The 19,847-nt window shown below is 38.8% G+C and overlaps 1 protein-coding gene across 6 annotated transcripts in view; it reads right to left on the bottom strand.

Annotated features, from left to right (window-relative positions):
* PARD3 (par-3 family cell polarity regulator) overlaps positions 1 to 19,847 on the bottom strand; it is a 404,695-nt gene that overhangs the window by 115,992 nt on the left and 268,856 nt on the right. For 4 of the 6 annotated variants that reach the window (XM_075212055.1, XM_075212053.1, XM_075212052.1 and 1 more), the window contains one exon: positions 5,298 to 5,414. The exons of the other annotated variants lie outside the window; for them this stretch is intronic. In XM_075212055.1, the coding sequence (XP_075068156.1) occupies positions 5,298 to 5,414 (117 nt within the window). The remainder of the gene's footprint in view (positions 1 to 5,297; positions 5,415 to 19,847) is intronic. 6 annotated transcript variants of the gene reach the window in all.

Below are 19,847 nucleotides of genomic sequence, written 5' to 3' on the forward strand. Positions count from 1 at the left end.
TGGTACTATATAAACAACAGGAAGAGAACACTGACCCCAAATATGTCACATGGCTATTTAAGAAAGTGTTGTGTGGGAATAGGTTTATGTTATTTGTGAATTACTTCCGAACACAAAATCTTCCTGCCCAACAAGCTAAAACTCTGACATGAGATAAGGAAGTCACCGGACATAGAGCGAAACTATAAGGTTTTGTAGACTATGCTGAAATATTGTTTTTATTCATAAACTGGATTTATCAGTTAAGAATCATTCTAAATAGTGAAAATTTTAGAACTTTAAACAGAATAATGATTTCAAACACAATACGGGCAGACGAAGAGAAGCATTAGCCACTGCAAAGTGGATAAAATGAAGTATCTTACACTTAGGAAGGGCGATGGAATCATTAAGATAATGCAAACATCTGATAGATATTCTGTGATGATTATAATAGAACAGAGATCAAGTTGCACAAACAGCTTAATGCTGCACAAAAAAAATGGGCAGACAAGATGGGCGAAGCAGCTCTTAACTACTATCAAGTTCTATCTCTCACTCGACTTGGAGACAGGCTTTTAAACCATCCGCTCATATCTGAAATATGAAAGCTGAGACTTCTAGAAATCGTGCTTCCATCCCAAGAAACCGACGCGTCATCTGAATTCAATAACCCCTCAGTCACAGATAGGAGGCCAGCACATGCAAGAAAAGCAACTTTATAAGTGGACACACATTTATTTTAGTGTGCTTTGTCTCTAATCAGCAGTGTTATGACTCCTAAGGATACCTTCTAATATGTTGGTACAACCTTCTCATCGCTACTAGACTACACCAGCCATCCTATACTCGCACTGAAGCTGTACTATATAGCAATCATGGCTTCCTCAATAAAGAGGACAACTATCAAAAACACTGGAAACTAATTAGTCCGGGAAAAGTGTAAAAAAGCGTCATCAGTAATGTGTGATGAATCAGGCGCTACACAATGATATAACATTTGTTTTGATTAAGTGTCCGCCTATAAACATATCTAGATTAGTTTACCACGTGACAAATCTGTGGTCTTGAACATGCTTCACCTACCACGTGTACTAAATACATTGCTTATATTTCTACGGTCATGCTTAGACACAGTTACATCATGAGAAAGGGTTGTATAGCTGCTCTCTGAAATCGATTGTACCCAATACTGAGTGTCCCAGTGCAATGGAAGAACAGTGAAAGAAACAACTGTCTATCAATACAAGACTCGGGGGTAAATGTATCAAGCTGAGAGTTTTCCGGCGGGTTTGAAAAACCAATCAGATTCTAGCTATCATTAATAAAGTACATTCTACAAAATTATAGCTAGAATCTGATTGGTTGCTATAGGCAACATCTCCACTTTTCAAACCCGTCGGAAAACTCTCAGCTTGATACATTTGCCCCTCAGACAGAAGCTAGAGAGAGTATTGTAAGTAATGTATTTAGAGAACGTTATAGTCACTTTTAATGTGGAAAGTTAATATAAGTACCTCTGGACAAAGTCAGAAGTTCTTAAACAATTTGATCCAGTACCCAAATTATATCCATGACTAATAATGATTGAAACTTAATAATGTACCTCATTTCAATTACTTTTGTGTTGACTATTTTTGTAAAAGAGAAAATATTTGGGATTAAGATTAGTCAGACATGATAAATAATTGCATAATTAGTTAATACAAAATAGGTGACTGATGGCAAGTTGACCAATGTTTTGTAGGTTCTAAGAAGTATAGTGCCTGAACTCCTGATGGACATGAATAATAAATATGTATACATGAAAAAGCCCTTTTATTCAATCAATGATGCCCAGCATTATCATTAATATGTTTGCCCCTCTTCAATCAATATGACCAAATACTATAGGCGTGTAAGCAGAATACAGCTGTAAGCATATTATTATTAGAAAAGATGAGGTTGAGGTATGGTATTCTCTCTATAAAAACCGTTGGCTTAATTGATTTTATTTTTAATGGACCATTTGCTTGTTCTCTGGTCCCCATGGGATTTTTGTTTGATGCTGCTCCACACTGTAAATTCATTATTGCCAACCAATTTCCCAGAAGTATTACATCATTAAAAAAAGACGGCTTCTCAGAGAATGGAAACGTGCATTAAATGGACGGTCCTCAATGAACTTCATTCTAGCGGGAGCCAAGTTATACATGGACAATAGTTGGTGTTTTCTTTTCATGATGCAATTGAAGCAATAAGACCGAGCGGTCGGATGCGGGGACATAAAATGGATATTTGTCCTTGCAATTAAAATCAAATTAAAGAAAAGTTCACTTTGGCAACGGTACATGCCGGACATAGCTCGGCTAATTGAGCAGGAATACCAGTGTGTTTGATTAACACTTCCAGAATTCAATACAATTCAGCTCCACTTGACAGTGACTGCGCTAACATAAAAACATTTATTTTGTGCGCGTGTTTCGCTGTAATCTGCACTGAATTATTTATGATTGTGAAGGCCAGGGAACGCCATTTCTCCAGGCTGCCAATCTATCGCTTTCAGGTTTCTCAACGCAGTTCTTCCCAGCAGCTTCAAACCACAATGTGCCAGGGGAAACGCAAGATTCACACCACATAAAGTGTCATTACAGACTCCATACACAAATACATGATTCCATGAGTTGCCAAACATACTTCCTTCACACATGCTATACAGCAACCTTCATGCAACAAACAAATGTGTGCTGTATTAGCAAGCAATATTCTTGTCTGCCCTCATCCAGAGAGACAGCTTAAGAACCTCAGTAACCAGTTGTTTATATACAAGTTTTACATTCCCTTACGGTGGACCAGTATATGCCGCTCTGTAAGATCACACTGAAGTCGGCAATACATGAAACAAGGATCTGTTTAGCTGGCGGGTTGTCCCTCCAGAACCTGTAGAATTATAGTACAATTTAAGGGAGCCATGGCCAATATAAATCATTAGCTGATGATGTATCAATTATCACATGCTCCACTATATACAAGTAGTTCTATAAGTAGGCATAACTGTAGAAATATGCAGAGGAGGCTTGCACTTTCCACACTCAGAGCCGTACTTAGAAATGTTATCGTCTGGGGCCAGAAAGAAAACAGACACCCCTGTGCCCTCAAGTTTAACCAAATTAACCTAATTACTGCCCTGTAATTCACTGCACAAAAGAAGTAACTTGCTATACTGGAAATATATTGATGTAATAAGATCTGTGCAGGTTATCATAATGAAAGGTGCAATTCAGACAGAAGTTAGTTTACCAAATGGGATCATTGCAAGATATTACTGATCGACCCGGAACTAGCCATATATAAAACACTTGAGGAGCACATATAATAATACTCCTATGGTCACAATGGTTGCGGCAACACTGTATACTCCACAAACACTATAGGACATGGCCACGTACAATATATATTGTGACAACACCACCCTTGAAGACAAACACAGCACACTGCAGAGTTCAGGACACACCAGGATGGAGCATAGCACAAGTAGGAGAACTGTTGTGGATATAGTCCCAGTGCTGTGGCTAGGAGGAAAGCATGTCTTCCACAGCGAAAGACTAATGTCTGCCAACCACTGACAGGGAAAAAATAAATGTTATTAGTATATCTTTTAAGTAAACCTTTAATACCTAACCTCCTACCAGGACACTTAATCAGTATTTGCTAAACTGAGATACAATCATTTATGGGGAAAACCAGAAAAATCCCCAAAGACGTCGTCTCTTGGGAAAGGAAAATATGAAATCAGGATTTCTCTTATTTACAGATATCGATATGAAAAAAAATCAAGTGTTTTAGAGAAAACAGAAAAACCAATAAAAGAGAATGGCGAGAGCTGGGAAACAGACATTGATTTACAGATAATAAACGTGAATCTCTGGAGAAGATCATTTAAGGTTCTTTGCTGCCACAAAACATATAATCCTCTGCCTCTGCCAACAACAAGTGTAAATATACCAGGATACATAACACAAAAGAGATTAATCTACCCTCCAGTACAGCTCTTTACAGAATGAAAAAACTGCAGTCATTGATGTTTCTCTAATACAAAGCTTTGTGCGTAGAGAACGAGTCCTTACAATGCACAAGGGTGTGAGCACCTCATTTTCTCTTGCACGACTATGAATAAGTGGTCAGGGCTAGAACCAACCTGTAGCCAATAAGAGAATTAGAGTCTTCATTAGTAGCCAACAGCAGCAAGCAGAGTACGGATGGGCTCTGAGACAGGGGAGTTTGTGTCCTCTGTACTAGATTTAACACAACTGCAATACATACGTGCCAGCTTACTGCACTTCCATTGAGGAGAGCTCACAATTTAAACAAGTCCTTGAGGGCCCCCATCCCTCTTCATTAGGATGCGGGAGGATGGCCTGCGATCCCTGGAGTCCGGGAAAACTACCCCAAATTTGGGAATCTCCAGGACATTCCGGGAGAGTATTCAAGTATGCTAAAATAGTTAGTTACTAGACATAGTAACAGAAACAGCAGACAACTGGACTCCCCTCAAATACAAGATTCTCCTGATCTGACTAACACTGTATAATACTGACATTTAGATGTACCACTCACAAAGCTAATAAAATGGGCAAATCAAGGGTTAATAGATAATAGGATCACAGTAGAATTAAAAAGGCTACATACAACCATGGCTGGTTTAAGATAGATGTGGCTGTAGCATTCTACGTAAGATACAGGAAAGTTAAGACTTTACAATAACAATAGATAATATACAAAAATAATAATAATAATAATAATAATATAACCCCTAAATCAATGCTTTAAATCATCATGAAGAAAAGAACATATAGAGCCTTTTGGCATTTTATTGTCTGGTGTTTTATTCTAAAATTGTATATACTATAATTAATATAAAATGTGCCATATTACACACCACATACCGGGTAACATGAGAAAATATAGACATATAAACATATAAAGGGGCTCTACATGTTCACATGCGGATTATCAGTGATACTGTGATATATTGGTAGGGGGCATTTCAGACACCTACAATCCCTAGCTAAAAGCCAATAAGTTCAGGCTGAACAATCACTGCAATGCAGAAACTGTACTTTTTCAACATATAAATGCAGAATAAATAAATAGTTAAAATGAACAAAAAAAAAAGCTAAAAATAAAGACAGTGAAAAATAAGTCAGTGAAGCAAACACGGTGATATTTTAAAACTCTTGTAGTGTGGTTTGAAAAAGGTTATGTCAATAGCTTTCAATGTGGCACAAGATGCGCATGCTGCCTGGTTAGATGCTAATTAAGCAGCACTTGAAGTCTACCTCTCCTGTTCTTGCCTCATTCGCATTCTGTCATCTTCTGAAGGGTGGGCTTCTTGCATTTTCATTTTCCATGATCCCCTGTGTTCAATCTTGTCATCTTTCCGATGTTTGCCAAACCTGTCAAGAAGAAGCGGAATTCTAACACTGGTCTACGAAATGAGAAGGCGACAACAAGTGTCTTTGAGGAGGAAATTCTTTCCTTGGTTGCTTGATTACGTCCTCGCTGTATTCTAAGGGGATCATCTCTGTCACAATGCACTCAGCAGACACCAGTTTATAGATTTGTTATCCGGTTATACGTTAGCTATAATGGCTTTCTTTTCTTGGGAATAAGATGGGATATTGTTAGGACAGAACTCAACTCTCATGCATTTTAAAGTGTTAGTGAAACACTGCATTACATGAAAAATAGAGGAATTGACAGACATTAAATCGTCAGGACTAAATAAAGCTATCATTTATTTACATTTGCATGATCAGATAGGCCAAGTGTCTCCTAAACACAGTGATAGCAGCCATTTTGTAGACCACATATTGGGCTCTAGCAATATTAATAAGAATACAGTTTGTTAATTTACTGAGAACTAATGACATTACCAAGGCAGGAAGAACATTTATACTTTCGCCCATCCATGTTAACGACCTGTTTTGTAAACAACATTGCCCGCACGTCAATCTGGTTTTCACAGGGATCAGCAAGTCCCTGCAAAGCTCCTTCTCTGCTCCATCTTTCCAACGTCAACACACAAAAATGGCGGAACAAGTCATAGCCGGATGAAAAGACACCCGCACGCACATATACATACATGTAACTTGTCCAGCAAACATCCATGTTCTTGGAAACTTTTTAAAATGTTGATAAGGATGTGCATTATGGAAGCAGCCATTTTGTGAGCTGACTCAGTAGTCAGTGGAATGGAGTTTAATCAAATCACAAGGGGCTACATACATCACTGAGGAAAGAGGCGCATCCTGATCGCTTCTTATTACAGGCAAAGATAGCCGCAGTACTGAAAGGGAATATTGCATTGCGTTTGACAGAACATATAGTGGCCAGTGCTCACACAATCACATTTCAACACAGACATCTCTTGCAGGCAGTGGACAGACTTGTGCTGGTCACAATACAGCACATTACCGGTTAAACACCAAATATACACAAATGTGCTGAATTTCAAGCACAACAAAACCAAATAAAATCTCAATTTAATCTGTGAAATGGGCTAAACTTGCTGCGTTACGGATGAGATCATTGTAGCCTGCCAAATTACCTACGGATTTCATTAGGATAGCAAGCTATTGAAGAAACATCCATTAGTTGATTAATGAAGAAAAACAAAAACTGATTAAGACATAAAAAGTCCCATAGTGTTAAATTGGTTATGAATGGAAGAAAGTGAAAACGTAATCTTAATTTATTAGCTGGCCTGTGTATTTTTATTGTCGCTTCGCAGCAGCTGTTTAATAACCATAATAATAATAATACCACATTGTACAGGATGCAAGGGACAGCCAGTAAATGGTGATTAGTATGTCAGAGGAGCATGCCGTTAGTCAGGACTCAGGCGGACGGAGGGTTAAACTTCTGTCATGCATCGCAATTCAGTATGACGGCCCTTATGCAATTAGAGGAAATATGGCAGTCACTAGACCCAACCACTAAATTCAGATCTCCTCCAAGCTGTTGCTACATTTCTATTATCACTCCCACTTGCCCACTGGAAAGCAGTTATAGTCTTTATTGTTTGTGATAAATGGACACTATTTTTTTTTTTTTTTTTAAATGTGAGCTGTGTGCAAGAAAGTAAATGTGGAAACATTGTTTTATTCATGATCTATCTTTGGACAAACACCTTTCTGTGGGGGACCTAGGTCCTAGGTGGTCATTCAGCTCCCTTCCCACTTACCATCCTACTCCCCTCCAAATAAATGTCTCATGAAAAAGCAAAGTACTTCACCTAGCAATATGGAAGAGGAATGATTATGCGTCAGGGTTTACAACAGACTGACGGTAGACAGAGGAGTCTTCTACTACCATACTGACTCCCTTGGTGATAAGTCTTTTCCCATTCACCGAATAAAGGTGCCCATACAAACTGCAATTTTACAAACCAACTTTAGACCTAACTGGCTACAAATCACAGTGCGTATTGGCCCAATAAGACCTCCAAAAACTAAATAACCAGATCATGCAGACTGTGTGTATGTATTTGTATGGGCAAATCTAACAGAAACCCAACAGTCGGGCTTAGCGACCAGATCAGCCAGTGCATGGCCAGATTAAGCGTGCGCCACACTACCTACATCATCATCTAATGTTTGCAGCACAGTGAAAAGTAGCAGCACATTGAGACCGAGAGGAATATTACAGCAATATCAACTCCAACAGGAGAGCAATAGAATGTTCAACTGTTGTGACAAAATGTATGAGCACAAAGTAAAACTGCACAATTCTGATGATCGCATCTCTATATAAAAGCCCTACTAGCTTTATGTTGACACAAAGTAATGACTTAAGTGACAATAGCTTTTAGCAAGCGGTGATAGAACAGGACAAATAGAAACACAATATATAGCACTGAGCCTGCAAATATGTACCACATATAAAGCACAGAAAGCACATGTGAACCACTGGCTTTCTAGGTATATATATCTATGTACCAGCCTCTTCCCAGGTGCAGCAAACCATACTCTACTTAGAGAGGTTTAATTTCAATGTAAATGTCTTCACTCTTTCCAGCGAGAGCACCCATTCTGTTAATTGCTAGAGGCCCTTCTAATTTCTCTCGATGTGAAAGGTATGATTCAAATGGAATAAAGGACAATTAAGTTGTTGATGGCAATTAACTCGGTACGATGGCTTGATTGCAAGGAAATGAACAAAATATTGTAATGGAGGACAAGCAAGGTCAATATCCTTAAGACTAAATTTGGTCTGACATCTGCTAATTTACTGTGGATTAAACTTTCTCTATTACATAAACGGAAAGCAGTACATACACAAAGATTTTCTAGCTGCAATTCATGCCATTACTATCATCATAAATGTGGGCACTTATAGCGGCTAGGACAAATCACAAACAGACGTGTTGTAGAGGGTCAAATTGATCCATTTGTTTTTCTTAAAAGAGAAATAAACCCAAAACTGAACCTATATATAAACAGATACATGCATAAAATATACAGACTCTGGACTATCATTTCAGCTGGTCTAGATTAGTAGCTGCTGTATAGTACTACTATAGGAGTCATGCACCCACAAAGCAAGCCAGTGATAGACATAGGACAGACTGTTGTGGAAGTGTCTCATCATGTGATTAACCAGCACATATTAGCCATGGGTGTAGACTATTGTGACATAACACCAAGTGTTTGGAATGTCTGCATATCATGTCTCTCTAATGTATAATGACTGGCAGAAGCGAGAAGCCACTAGATTGACACTTCCAAGCAATGTCACATCCTGGTACTAGAGGCTGAGCCTCATTAGGCAATTGGGAAAGTAGCACCGGCCACTAAGGACCTCATCACTCTTACTCAATGCCTGTCAATTGCACAGTGCAAAAAGGCAGCCAGTATTGATCTACACGCGTCTCATTACAATTCAGGAAAGTACAACCCAGCATTTCAAGGGTGACTTTCTTTATTATGTTATCTTCAGTTTCCTGTATTAGGAAGCATTTTGGGCAGACCTGATTCTAAAACATGTATATGGAACGAATATGAATATATATATATATATATATATATATATATATATATATATATATATATATATATATATATATATATATATACACATACATACACACACACACACACACATATACATATACATATATATACATACATACACACACATTTATATTTACTTATATGTGCATTGTTGACCAAGAAAACTAGAAGACGACAAATGTAACATTTTTTATTTCGGTGTTGGAAACGCTGAGGTTTTAGAACAACTGCAGAGCAAGTGCAAGACCTCAGTAACTGGCTTCCTGCTTATACACAGCAAAACCATTTAATTCACCACCACCACGCTCACATCTGTACTGAGGCCACCAAGCAAATCAATTTCTAAACAGTCGTTCAACGCTTCCATAACCTGTCGCTTGACATGTTGGGATTGAGACATAATGGCAGTTCTGCTGACCTCCGACTTCATGCATTAGAGTCACCTAAATCTATCGTTTCTCACAAGAACGCTGCACTTCCCCATTACAGAGGTAGCAGCAGCTCTATTAACGGGCTCTGTATGTCCCAGACTCTATCTACACTGGCCAGAAACAGAGATTTTTTCAATCACAAAGCATGTTAAGATTATGGGTATATTACCAAAATATGGTAACTAAAAGTAATAATAATAATAACCCTTGCAATACCAAAGGAGGAACTAGTTTGTTTTTTTTTCCTTACTGTCTTGTTATTAAAGCAATGTATTAATATGAAATGTGTATTTTGAGATGGAATAAACATTAAGGTCCATGATCAAATCATGGTAATTATCAGCCATAGTTGCAATTGTTGTGCACATACACTAAATATTTTCATAAACCAATAAATAGTGATACATTATAAATAAAAAGAAAAAAAACCAAAACTATTCCTGAATTATATATGGCCTGAATAAGCGGACTGATAAAATGGGTGGGTTTCCTCCAGGTGCTCCGGCTTCCTCCCACAAGAGCATGCTAGTAGGGTAATTGGCTGCTATCAATATTGACCCTAGTCCAGTGGATCCCAAACTTTTTCAGTTCAAGGAACCCTTAGGGTCTCCATAATTTTTTCAAGGCACCCCTAAGTCAAAATAATTACTAATGGTCCCCTGCCTTGCTTACCACTGGCCCTGGCCGAGGCACCCCTGTGAGATCACAAAGGCACCCTAGGGAGCCTAGGCACACAGTTTGGGAACCACTGCCCTAGTCTGTCTGTGTGTGTGTGTGTGTGTCTCTGTATTTTAGGGAATTTAGACTGTTAGCTCCAATAGGGCAGGGACTGATGTGAGTTCTCTGTACAGTGCTGCGGAATTAGTAGCGCTTTATAAATAGCTGATAATCATATAAACTTTATCGACCACCTATATACACTGGAGGCAGCCAATATCGAGGACAAGCAGTCTATCCAAGCACTACAAATCCTTCCCATCACTAACGCTTTATGTGCCTCAGTGATGTCTCAGGTCCATAATGAATGGTTAGGCTACATTCTCAAATGTTGGATGAGGATACGCAATGGCCATCTCCCCCACTTGTAGGCCATAAGTGAAGTTGAGTATAGAACATGTAACCAATGTATAGAACATGTAGGCATTGGTTAGAATGTGGTGGTAAAGAGGGGTCATATAAAGAGGCAAGGAGAGGTACTCACATCAGTATAATATCTCAATAAGGTTATTTCAAGAAAAAAACAACTACAAAAGACACAAAAAGAAGGATAGAAGAAGTAAACGGATGAGATTGCCAACCCACTTCTTTGAGGCTAATATTCATGACACCCCCTCTCTTGTTCCTCCAGCTCTTACAGTTCTGTCTACACTTTTACATTTGCCTTTTGAGTTCTCCCACAAGAAAGCACAGTGGCAGCGCAGCTTGCTCACTACTGACAGACCTCACAGGGAACCGTCTCCAGCTCACATCCAACCACTTCCTTTAGAAGACGGCATACATTGAGATGCTCATTAGCAATTTACAGAACATGGTTTCCCTGGGGAAGGGGCACACTCATATGAAATACAGTTTGGAACCCTGTGCTGATACTGTGCATTGTGATTAAATTGTTACCAGAGGCTCATCATCGTCAGTATCACAATGTACTGTAGGTCCGTATAGATTATTTACATGGCATCATCAATGCACACAACACTATGGGAAATTACAAGCTACAGACAACGAAAAAAAGACTAGAATATAAACAATTCTTGCAGCAGTGCTAGAAGGGAAATGGTAATCTAACTGTCATACTGGAAAAACATATACTTGCAAGTGGTTCAGTTAGATATATATAATATTATTTTTAGATTTAGTTGTCTATCTACTATATCTGTTCTCTATAACACCTACATATCACACAGCGCTTTACAGAGAATATTTAATCATTCAAATCAGTTATGCCCTAGTGGGGCCTACAATAAAGTGGACTAAAAAACCATCCAAAAAAAAAAAAAAAGAAAGATGCAATTCTTTGTGTATGCTGAGCTGTATGTAATTTAATATACGGTCAACACAGCACACCATGTTAAATCATAGTTGCCTACTCTCCCGGAATGTCCGGGAGAATCCCGAATTTTTGGGAGTTCTCCCGGACTCCCGAGAGAGCAGGCAAAAATCCCGGATCCAGCTGTCCCCGTTGTTCAAGATGTTGGGGGTGGGGCTAAATGTGGCCCCGCCCTTTGCTGCGATTGGCTAGAATTACCTGAGATCGACAGGGGTGGAGCCTAACGGCGCACCCCGCGTGGCATCGCCCCCCTTGACAGACCCCTCCCCCGGACAGCTGCCTTCAAAAGTAGGTAAGTATGTGTTAAATGCATCTGCAGCATGAAGACGCATTGAAAGCATATCATGAGCAATAAGCACATGTGGTGCAGATGCCAGTCATTATCACAAAGGTAGAGTTTAGTTTCAATGTAGTAAATAAATTATATATATATATATATATATATATATATATATATATATATATATATATATATTTACATTTTTTTAAAATAAGTCAAACCCATGCCATTTGGGGTTATTTCAAGGGAATGGAGAGCGCAGGGTCTCACTGAAAATGCTGCAGCCCGCAATAGGCTATGACAGGCTGGGCAGGTAGCCCTCCAGAATGGGGTCCCCCTGTCATAATGTCACACAGCTGTAGACTGTTCAGCAGTGGGATGAATATTCTAGTGGAACTAGTCCCAAAACAAAAAAAAAAATAAAGATTAACAGAATTTTATTTTTTTCTGTGGCACTACTGGTCCCAGCAAGCCCTGTCTGTAGAACTACAACTCCTATTTTATAAAGGAGAGCTGTTCACATTACATGATGATGGGTCACACCATCGTCCTGACTTGTAATAAGCCTCAGTATAGTGTGGGGACAAGATGCTTGAGGACTTAACCTGTCATTGTGTTTTACATCAATGGGCAACAAAACCACATACTTAGCTCTGCTATTTACTTTCTCATGATAAGATGATCTGTGCAATTGCAGCCATTATTGTTATACAGTACAATAGTACAAATTACAAATTGCATTTGGCTTGAGGACCATTACGGCACACAGGACTATTGCTGCGTCTGCTTGAATAACTCTGATAATAAGTACGGAGTGATTATGCCCCAAGTGGCCCAAATGATGAGCTGGGTCAATTTGAGCATTTCTCTTAAATGCCTTTGTTAAACTCAGCGATTGACTGGGGTCATGAGCAAATGATTGCAAAACGCACGGATCTGTTTTAAGCCTGGGAGAAGGCAAAATTTTCATTGATTGACACCACCGCAGCCAAGATGCACAAACACAAAGTAACTCCATCAGAAAACAAAGACTCTAGCTAGGTTACATCTTTGTATATTTGCAGTGGCAGGAGCTGCACAGGACATATATCGCCTTTCTATTGAAGCTAAAATGTGAATAACGTAGTACATTATAATAAACTTTTATAAAAACAGAAGATACCCTGCCTGATCAACATCAGCAATAATCCCACTGATAAACACCAAAGAAATTGAACTCAGCAGTTGTAAAGCAATTTTAGACAAACTGTACATCTTCATCTGAAGTAGAACTACAAGTTCCAGCATGTTCTACAAGGGACGGCAGGAAATGTTGGCCTCAGACATCCGCAACGGCTGGAGAGTTTATGAAATCGATTAAAGTCATCAAATCTAGAGATTCAATTGTTATAATGCTCTAACGAAAAGACCTTGTGGAGTGACCTGTCCACAGCTGACAGCTGACACCAAGAAGGGTATGTGTTATATAGAAGGCAAGGTATATGAAGAGCATGATACTACTAATAAGAAGCACTAATACGGTTAGTCATGGTAGGCCTGAGGATACACACACCAAAGCATTTACCATATTAATATTCCTGTCTATAGACCCCGGTATGTTCCCTGTAGATCTCATTATCCGAGAAACAAGTCAGCACTTAACAGGAATACGACAAATCAACATCCTTGTTTTTATGTCAAAACATGTAAAATGGAAAGACTCACATAACCTTCTGTTACATCAATGAAAAATAGCGTATGAAATGTTTGTCAGATGTAACAACTATCTTGAGATGGAAATCTACTATTTAAATCATGGTTATATTTAAAGGTATGGCCAAGCCTTGTCTGCAGGGAGTTCCCCAGAGTATTATACATCTATAATCTCCGGGCACAAACTGTACAGACAGAACAAACCTGCAACTAAACAGCCAATTACATGTAAAACAGTATAACAAACACACACACAATGCACAGGAAGATCATGGACGCACTCAACGCACACATAGATCTTATTACTGCTCAGGGAAAGCAGCCGGCTTCTTATTAAGTGCAAGAGGAAAGTCATCAACTGAGCAAAACCTGGCTATTCAAAATGAATACAATTAAAAATTATCTTTATCCTTCAGGTGGGCAAGAACAGAGAGTGTAATACATATATACACACACATATATACACACACACATATATATCTACACACACACATATATATATATATACACATACACACACATATATATCTACACACACACATATATATATATATATACACATACACACACATATATATCTACACACACATACATACATATATATATATATATATATATATATATATACATACACACACACATATATATCTACACACACACACATATATATCTACACACACACACATTATATATATATATATATATATATATATATATATATATATATATATATATATATTATATACACACACACACATACATACATACATATACACACATACATACATACACATCTTCTGGACAAGTCACTAAATCTCACTGCTCTGGAAAAAGAAGTCCTTTGTGCAGTACTAGAAATACCAGTACTACGGCCTTCCTCATATTGTACACGGAACCTGTTCTAGAGAGGAGATCTAACCCACCCAGCACTTGCCTATGCTTCAATAACATCATTAGAACGCAAGGTATATATGAACAAGTGAGTAACCATACTAAAAACAACTATTTTTCTAAACAGCCAGGTGCTTATTGTTTTAAAAAAGATAAATGTTTGTAATGGATCACAGTTAATTTGTGAAGCAAACCAAAAACTATTGAAATGTCCAAAGTTTACGCTGTCAATATGAACTATTAAATTTCTAATATACTGTAGACTGATACTGTGGAACTTACATTAGTAGCGTCAGCTAAACACACGCACAATTTTCTAATGAAACCCTAATAACAAACACCATACAGTGTCACTGTCAGAGACGTTGGATTAGCATACTGCTTACTTTCAGCCACCTACTTTACAGAACAATGGGTGTATTTTACCAGAAACTGGATATATTCAGCTTAAGGACGCCTGATCTTGCTCACGTTCAAAGAAAAGGGGAAGCATCCATGTGAGAATACAGTCTGGCGATCCATTAGGGACAAGTAATATCACCTAAGCAGAAATCACTGGATCCTAGCGGATAAATAGGCTCATGGGTATTGGTTCAACCTGGGATGACACAGGTTCCTCCACGGAGAAACAGATGCCCACTCTCACTCTACTTTCACAAAATAACAATACAGATCCTGAAACCAGAACATCTTAGCCATCATGCCAGTGTAAGACCATATCTGCCTGTACGTGTGCGTATATAAATGTGCATGAATATCTAGCTATGCTCACAAAGGTACATTAGAATCCAGGAACAGAGTCAATGTAATTGGTATATCTTTCAGGAACACTGTATTCAATAGAATTCTTATCAGCCTTTTTCTGACACGCTTAGGTTCCTAGAATTTACAGTCACGAATGGTTACCCAGACTTTAATGTTTTTTTTTTTTTAGCCAAGCATTGTTTGAAGCTGAATAGATTCTACCCTTTAATTTTCACTCAATTACAGAGAAAAAAAATGATTTCGCATTTTCTACATAAGCTGAAATGGAAATTGACTAAGAACCTCAGAACTGTCAGCAACATCTTTTGAGAAAAGATTAGCTTTGCAGTGATTATAAAATAGGTGTCATCTTTGACACTTGCATTCCGCACCGAATCGCAGCGCTCTGGAACGGGAATGTTAAGGGACGTCAGAAAGGGTCTTAGAAAGCTCAGCTGTCATGCTATGTGCCTCCCTTTTCTCGCTTTGTAGTCAGCCGCTATGCGGAAAATGTCAAAGGTTCTCCATTTAAACTCACTGACAAGAAAGAGAAGAATACTAGGAGAATATGTTATTAGCAACTATGAACTTGTCTTTGGTAACAGGTCAGCCTGACAATTCAGAAAAAAAAATAAAAAAAATAATAAACACCCCTCCTTCCCCCAAATAATAATAAAAAAAAGTGTGAACACCGCTAAACCTCTTATTTGCCCATGTGTGGCTACAAGTTTAATAAAGTGGATTCTAGAACACGGATAATCACACATTTCCATCACACTGACAGTTTCCTATCTGCATTCTGATTGCATGGTCTGTGTTTGTTGGGAACTGAGCACAATGTAGCGCTCAGTCTCATTTACTCCAGCATCCCTTTCATTATTCCAGGGATAGAGCTGACATTTATAGGCCTGTAAATGTAATAAGTACTTAGCAACAGTGTTTAGCATCAATAAGTCAGACATTTATCCTGGTACTGAAGAGGTTAAAATAAAGACTACCAGACCTGAAGGGTTATTTATTATATTGTAAAACCTGAAGGATTAATACATTGTGTGAGTGTGCAGCCTACATAAACTATAGTGCAGATTGCATGCTCAGTGCCAACAGGAAAAGACTAGTAACACATTCTAGAACATCACACCTACATGTGATATTCTGCCACATTCTATTATGGCACAAACTAAAAACAAAGGATTTCATACCAGTAGGTGAGGCCTCCTGTAAGAGTATATAAAGACCACAGACATTAACTTCAGAGCTGTGAAAAAGGAATCGGATTACTCTTTAAAGGATGTACATGATAAATACAAGATCAAGTAACGACCAAACTGAGAAGTAATCCTGAATGCTTATATTTAGGGAATAACAAAATGATAACAATACAACTACACTAACCCACATTGTTATACACAGAGACTCCCTGAAGAGCATATTATGCATACATACATCCCTGAGAACACTTAGCTCTGCAATGTCTGCGGCCATGAGCCCAAATGTCCCAAGTCAGTCCCCTGGACCGCACAGGCAACGATAATGCAACAGCCCATTACTGTTTGGGAACAGGATGGGATATTGTGAACGGCGCAGTCAATGGGGCTCCAGATTGGGGGGTAATGGGGGGGGGCGGCAAAAAAACTACCGTTGGGCTGTAGCAGTGCAGCTATAAATGGATATGTGGGGGGTGGGGATGTTTCCTTCATGGTTTGGGGTATGCTGGAGGTTAGTTTGATATGTTCAAAAATTCTTCAACCCATTTTCACCATATCCTACCAGTATTAAGCAATAGAGGTTCATACTACATTACGCACACTTAACATGTCTGTTTTAAATGCACATTTTTACCAAGGATGCACTTTAGAAGTACTGGACAGATCAATCATTTTGTAGGGCATGTTTTTTTTATTAAGGTTACACAGTAGAGGTTAGAGCCATTAATTTAAAAGGCCAACTGAGTGCATTTAGTGGCAAAGTTTAATTGTAAGGACCACCAGATTCTGGCAGTGGTTTTAATGTTATTGGTAACACTGATGTGTACATGGGTTTCATATATTAAGCAATGTTGACTTGGGATTTTAAAGCATTTAATCAGATTCTGTCTCTAGGGAACTTCTAACAAAAATAATAAATATGAGAATTCAGGATTTCATTTGTATTTGGGGGTCATATGTGAGAATGCAGGTAATATAAAGCAGGGAATTGTCACTGACAAAGATACAATGATTTATATCAGATACTTAAACTACAGGAATTACAAAGGAAAGGGAACTGATGCATCCATAGTGCTGGGATAGATTGACACCATTGCACTTTTTCAAATAAATCACAATTTCCTCTAAAAAGAAGTTGAAATTAACACCACAATACTTTCTCTGTTACTATTACAGGATCTTTGCTTTTTATTCTGAATTCAAAACTGTATAGACTTTTAAATCAGAAAATGAAAATAAAGGGCTTTGACAAAATTATTGACACCGTAGACTTGTTTGGTAGCACAGCCTTTGGTCATAGTAACTGCAATGAACCGCTTCCTGTACCCGTGGATGAGCTCCGGCACCTCTGTACTGGCGGTGTGCTCCACTATTCTTGTGCTGTAGACTCATTGCTGGCCGCTTCCCAGCAGTCCAGCGTCTTGTCTTGATCCATTTCTGGGTGCTTTATGCTCTTCTGGAAGACCCATGACCTTCATCAGTTTTCCAACAATGTATTTAACATTCTTCTCACAACTAGCCTGGTAGTCTCTATATTTCATGATGCCATGCACATGTTCAAGAGACTCAGAGCTAGATGAAGCACAGCAACCCGAACACATCACTGGACCGCCTCCATGTTTGACTATAGGGAAGGCCTTTCCAACTTGCTTTCTGTAAACATAGGGATTCTGTGCTTTACCAAAAAGCTCTAACTTGGTCTCATCTGCCCACACAGGACATTCTCCCAGAAGGAATTTGGCTTGTTCAAGTGCATTTTGGCAAACTCCATTCAGGCCTTATGGCTCTCACTCCTACCATATAAACCATTGCCATTGAGTTGGCAGCAGATGGTGCTGAAGCTGTTCTACCTTGTGCATGAAAGTAAGCTAGAATCTGTTTGGCAGCTGACTGTGGTGCTCTCTCCACCATTCTAACAATCCTACACAGCCATGTGCAGGGAGAATTAGCAAAGTGTCATGGGCCTTAAACACCACGTATGGTGGAAACTGAAACATCAAGGTCTCTGAAGATTGATTTGTTGGCTTCAGATTGTCCATCCTTGGCTACAATCTTCTGTCTGACGACCTCACACAATTATCTGTCTCTCTTTCTTTCATCCATGCTCATTGCAGGGCACAGTGTGACAGAAATCAGCAGAATGAGTAACCTTCTCTATTCAAGCGTGTTTAATGAGTGAATTTTATATTGCAGGCACCTGCTACTCACCACAGGTACGTTCAGTTCCGAAGTGAAATCTAATTATTGCCAACTACTTTTAAAAAGATGCCAATCATTTTGTCCGACCCATTTAAGGACGTCTGTGTGGTATAAGCTACTTTTTTGTGTTTAATTCTACTGCAAACCAAATACATACATATGTGGATATCAGAATAGTTTTTATTTTTAAACATTGTCTGGAAGAAAAGGGGCATTATTAGGAAAACCTGTAATGGCGCCAATATTATTATTGGCCATAACTGTATATACACTGACAGAACAGACATTTCTGTCTGGGTGCTGGAGCACAAGAAATATATAGATTGTATTAAAAGCAGACTGACAGTAATGAGGTAAGATGTGACTACATTGTTCAACCACTGAGCTGCATGTTGAGTCATTAAATAGTAGAAAATCAACCCCAATGAGAGCAGTCCCCATATGTTGCTCAACTTTCAAAACGGAAATGAAGGTCAACTTGCTCTGCATATAAACGCAACATTTACTGTTGCGACTTTTCTTTATTTATAAGACGCGGATATATTACACAGTGCTGTACATTGGGGGAATCATGATACAAACTAATTACAAACATTGCAACAGAAGGTAAAGACAGCACTGCCAAAATTATCTTACAATCTAAGAGGTGTGGGGAACAACTGATGCATAAAAGTATCGATAATAAAGTCACGATTTGACATTAATATATATCAGATGTGTAATACAGAGAGAAATAATGCACTAGATACATCCAGCAGGCCCCATCACTGCTCTACAGCAAGTTACTATGAGAGGGGGAGGTGCTTCTCTAACAAAATAGGCAGACAGTGGACTGACAGGTAGGCAGACTTGCTTTGCAGAAATGCACAGTGTGGATTGGTTGATTCATACACAGAGGCAGGGACAGTGATGTCACAGCAAATTAGTCTCAATTATTCGACCTGTATCAGATCCCACCAGGACAATATCCTAAAGACGTAAGAGTACCTGTAGCCGTCTAACATGCCACCCCCCTGTCTTGTAGGTAGGACACTTCTGATATGATGGTACTGTCCCGCCAGTCAGGACCTTTGTTCTATATATGAGGCTCACCAGGGCAAGCAGATGCCGTCTGGCACACAAGGGATATTTTTAAGGTATAGAAAGAAGGGAGCATTTTGGGCACCCTGTTGTCATAATTTGGAAAGTGTCAATGTTCTAACGCAGTGTGGTTATACTTTGCTGTTTAACACAGTTGCAGTGGAACATTGTACTTTACATTCATGGTTTACTGGTCTTGTAAGATATATACATAGTCTTTAAAGTGTCACATCGTCCAAGATA

This window comes from Mixophyes fleayi, chromosome 5 (genome assembly GCF_038048845.1).
Source record: "Mixophyes fleayi isolate aMixFle1 chromosome 5, aMixFle1.hap1, whole genome shotgun sequence".
Classification (NCBI taxonomy): Eukaryota; Metazoa; Chordata; class Amphibia; order Anura; family Limnodynastidae; genus Mixophyes; species Mixophyes fleayi.